General features: G+C 45.8%; 1 protein-coding gene across 1 annotated transcript in view; it reads right to left on the bottom strand.

Annotated features, from left to right (window-relative positions):
- The window catches only part of mast4 (microtubule associated serine/threonine kinase family member 4), a 210,915-nt gene that overhangs the window by 106,061 nt on the left and 99,854 nt on the right, over positions 1–5,000 (bottom strand). Inside the window, exon 4 of the mRNA XM_063209690.1 lies at positions 2,418–2,449. Coding sequence (XP_063065760.1) covers positions 2,418–2,449 — 32 coding nt within the window. The remainder of the gene's footprint in view (positions 1–2,417; positions 2,450–5,000) is intronic.

Below are 5,000 nucleotides of genomic sequence, written 5' to 3'. Positions count from 1 at the left end.
AATCTCCCGTTGCGAGTGGTATGAGACTATGGTAAGACTAGGCTAGAGGAATAAGTTCCAGGAATGTTACCAAGTCAAGAAACTCATGTATGAGGTGGCATTAAAGGTGTGCTGCTGTGTAGGATGGAGGCCAGAGTAGGTATTGTATTGTATTGTATTGCTGCTCATTGAAACTGTGCTATGACAAAATTTGATCTTTTCAAGAATATTTACTAAATAATAAACTGACGTTTACTAGTATGACCAAGGTACAATAAGTTTTGCAGCTAAAAACGTCTATTTCTAAACATTCTAAATGGCAGATATGGAGAACATCCCCCTTTTCATGTATAAAAAGTGCAATTTTCCCAATCCTAACAAGGACTTACAATTTGATGGTGGTGGTAAGTATCATTTGTGAATGGGCACCATGAATTCTGGGAAAGAAATTGCTAAAAAATATTACACAGTGCACCTTCAAAGGGATTAGTTCAAAAGGCGCTGGCTCGAAAATGTGGAGTATGTTATAGGATTGTAGATTCTGAATGTTTCAGTAGCCCATCACTGATCAGATATAGGTCCACAATTCTGACCTCTTGTGTGTGCAGTGTATGCATCCTCCAGTTGAATCCTCTCTGCTCTGCGTGTAACCTCCACTTGTCTAACAAAGCAAATCAGCCCTCTCTGCTCTGCATGCATCCTCCATTTGTCTTCAGCAGTCCGGCCAGTCAGCATGCTCACGTAGAGGGAATCAATCCAGCGCAGCCCCGGGGCATATAAATGCCTTGTGTAAATAGCCTCTTAGAGCCCAGCCCATAATATGTGGCCCATAAATATGATTCAGGGGCCCGAGTCCCCCGGCTCCTGCGGGGCACAGGAGTGCTATATTATCCACCAGGTCACCGGTAATAAGGCCTTACTCTCGCTTTTTCTCGCTTTCTGCCGTGGTCTCTCTTGTTCTCTCTCTACCCCACCCCCCTCTCTCTATTTCTTTCCATTTCTCTGTCTGTCGCTTTCTCGCTCTCCATTTCTCCATCTCTCTCTCTCTCTCTCCTCCGTTTCTTTCTTTCCATTTCTCTGTCTGTCGCCTTCTCGCTCTCCATTTCTCCATCTCTCTGTCTCTCTCTCTCTCCAGACAACCTGCACTGCACACTGGGCCCGGGGCTGGAATCTTATTTGTGTCTGAGAATTAAATAGGCATACAGCGGCAAAACTCAAGGACTGGTGTCAGAGGGCGGGAGGGATCGGTGGCGCATACAATGGATAGGCCTTGTCATTCTCTCTCTCTCTCTCTCTCTCTCTCTCTCTCTCTCTCTTGGTCTCCCTCTCTCTCTCTCGCGCTCTCTCTCTCTCTCTCTCTCTCTCTCTCTCTCTCTCTCTCTCTCTCTCTCTCTCTTTCTCTCTCACTCTCTCTCGCGCTCTCATGCTCTCGCTTGTGGGCAAAATAGTGGCAATGAGAGCACACAGAACAGAAATCAATGTGTAAAAAGACGACATTAACTGGGTTCACCGCAGTTGCAGACAAATGCGCTTCAGGCTGTGCGATGTGATGCGTCAGTAACATACAGTTACAGCTAGACAAGCCATGGGGCAAAACAACAACAAGTCACACTCAGCGTCTCTCACACACACGCACACAAACACACACACACACAGGCAATAAATTCAACATTGTGTTGACTTAATTAAGGATACTGGCCAGTGGCACTGGGCATCATTTAAAAACCCTTTTACATGACATTACCTCAGCTAATGCCCCTGAGTCTGGCGTTGGGAGTAAGCGCATTGGGACACAATAAGAGCATGAGTGCATGGCCGAAGTAGCAATGGCAAAAATACAATGCAATGCACTCTCAACTGCAATAATAAAGCCATCTAAGCCAAAGTCATGCTCTTTCCAAAAACTGGCATTGAAAGAGCAAATATCTCTAAACATGCAGCTTTTAATTGAAAGCAATATTTATTTTTTCTGCTTCCAGCCTACAGGGTTACCAAAGATGGAACTGTGTTTGTCCTGTCTCACCAACACAAAAAGGAGAAGGCTCACTCGATCCATGCTTGGCTTTCAGCCAGATACGCTTTATTTTATTTTTTTCAGAAGTGCCTTTAGTCCCACTGCTCAAGTTGATGAACCTCTGAAATTATATGATGTTTCTTTAACGCTCACAAAAGACCGATGTGGTATTAGACCCATAAGTGGCTTCTTGTTTGAAGGCCTGCACGTCGCAGGCCCACAGAGTGCACAACAAAAAGACACGGAATTCAGAAGTGCTTTTCATCCTTTTGCAAGTTGATGATGAACCTCGGAAATTGTATGATGCTTCACTGGAAACTTTCTTTTTGAAGACCTTCACTGAGGGCCATGGAATGGACAACAAAAAACCCCACAGACCAAAGAAAGTGTATAAACATGAACCCTGTAGGGGTGTTTTACTTACAAACTCCCCCTCCTGGGTAGGCTGAGCTCCTTCTGTGGACAAACAAACAGAGAAAAGAGAAGAAGCATGTTAGTTTTTTCTGGTTAGCTTGGGTAGATTGTTGTTTAATGTTTGATGTCTTAATTTAGCACAGTCCAGAAATAGCACAATATGAGGAAACACATGAAAGTGCCTAGTGTATGTGTGTCATCGATAACACACAAAAACATACAAGCAGACCAACTGAACTGACCCAGTTTAGTCTTCTACTTGCTATTGTCTTATCACATGTCCATTTTGATTGGTTGTTTGGGAACTTGGCACTGTTCATTTCCAATGTGTGGACATGTTTGGGCATATGCAATGACAGGAAATAGAAAGAAACGGCGCCATTGAATCACATAGCATACTGTACATGATCATATCACTGCTCCAGCCTAAAACGAGCTCTGTGACACAGAGCCATGTCAACACCGGTGATCAGTCCAATAAGCATTGAGAAACATGCAGTACACTGAGAGGATTTCCTCCTGGTGTGACCTCACAGACCCACATTCTGGGCCCCAAAACAGCCACCTTGTCCCCTGACATGCGAAACATACGGTACCCTCTCTCACCTTCCCCAACACCCCCGTGCTCTGACTGGCCCGCTGCGCCACGTTGCCAGCCTTCCCGGCATTCCCCGTCACTTGGCGGAGAGAGGCAGGAAGTGCTTCCTCCTCGTGTGACCTCACAGACCCACATTCTGGGCCCCAAACCAGCTGCCACATCCCCTGATATCCACAACATAATGTACCCCCCCCCCTTCCCAGCTGCCACATCCCCTGATATCCACAACATAATGTACCCCCACCCCCCTTTCCCAGCTGCCACATCCCCTGATATCCACAACATAATGTACCCCCCCCCCTTCCCAAGCCCCCTCTCTACCTGACTTACACATCATAATACAACCCACCACCTAATCCAGTCCTCTCGTCAGCTATACAACACCATGTAGCCCTAACCCTAACCCCCTCCCCAGCCCCCCTCTACCTGACATGTACCGCCAACCTTACCCAGCACCCTCTTCACCTCATGTACACAACACACATCCCCCACCTGCGCCACCCACCCCCACCCCTTTTCCGCGACACTTGGCCACGGAAATGGCCCCATATGGTGCACTTCCTTTGGCAGAACAGGGTTGACGCTCACCATCCCTGACCTGTCTCTCTTTTACCGTCTTTCTGTGTCAGTCTCTGTCTCTCTGTCTCTGTCTGGGTCACTCTCTCTGTTTCTGTCTGTCTGTCTGTCTGTCTCTGCCTGACTGTCTCGGTCTCTCTCTCTCTCATATATATATATATAGAAAGAGAGAGAGAGATTCTGTATTTCTGTATATATATACTGCCTCTTTCTCTGTCTCATGAACGGGCGACCCAGTTTCTTGGTTGCCTCCACGTACGACATCCAAACACTGAGTCACTGGTAATGAATAATTAACCAGCACACCATTCGTCTTCAACACATACAGACATACACAAACGCACGCGCACACACTCTAGTCCTCACACACACATACACACACACCAAACTGGTGCGGGAGGCAGGTCTGTGTTTGATTACTGCGGCGAAAGCGTCAGATGAAGATGGAGCTTCAAATGATCTCGGCAGGTGTGTGTGTGTGTGTGTGTGTGTGTGTGTGTGTGTGTGTGTGTGTGTGTGTGTGTGTGTGTGTGTGTGTGTGTGTGTGTGTGTGTGTGTGTGTGTGTGTGTGTGTGTGTGTGTGTGTGTGTGTTGCTCATGTTTGGCTAGCGCAAACAAAACCAGAAGCTGATTTCAAAATGATGGCGCAAACTCCCCCAAACATGTTTGGATGCTCTTTGGTTCAAGATAACCATTTGTTGAAAAAGGAAAGAGAAAATATTTTTTTCTTTCTTGGTCCAAGGCGGTCTTTAATTAAAAAAACCTTCATTTTAAGTGACATTCTGGAATGGAACAGTTACAGTACACGTGCCCATGTGTAGTGGTGCAATGCTTACTCGGAGCAACAAATCTGTTGTCTGCCTGAAACAAAATGGGAAATAAAAGCCAATTTGGAAGAGACCTCTTTATTTACTCTGATTTAAGCACCCAAGCAAATTTCAACCATCAGTGGAGAGACAGAAGGCCTTTGTAACAATGTGCCTAATTAAAGCCCATTTTAATTCTGCTATTTGGAGGAAACGGCTTACAACAGTTATTTTTGATGAGATTAATGACCTCTGAATAGTTCCAAACTAAAGTACACGTAAGTACTCAAAGAAAAGGAAAAAATAGTAGTATTCACCAGTAGAATTTGAAGCACACTGGATTACAGTCTGAACACATTAAATACAGTCATTAGCCATTACAGTGGCAGTCAACTGGATAACCCATTTCAGTGGTTGTTTTCCTGTGCTTACAGTACAGTCGCAGTACATAGCCCGTGCACTCACACACACACATGAGGAGCGCAATGACAGAGAGATGCCACCAGAGGGGAGCATTTGCAGCAGATAAATGGCCACCTTCCTAAACACTTGGGACCGTCGCGCTCGTGCTCGTGCAGCAGGTAACTTGAACTGGCAATGCTAATCTGGTGTA

The sequence above is a fragment of the Engraulis encrasicolus genome, chromosome 11 (genome assembly GCF_034702125.1).
Source record: "Engraulis encrasicolus isolate BLACKSEA-1 chromosome 11, IST_EnEncr_1.0, whole genome shotgun sequence".
Lineage (NCBI taxonomy): Eukaryota > Metazoa > Chordata > Actinopteri > Clupeiformes > Engraulidae > Engraulis > Engraulis encrasicolus.
This window is presented reverse-complemented; position numbering and strand designations above follow the sequence as displayed.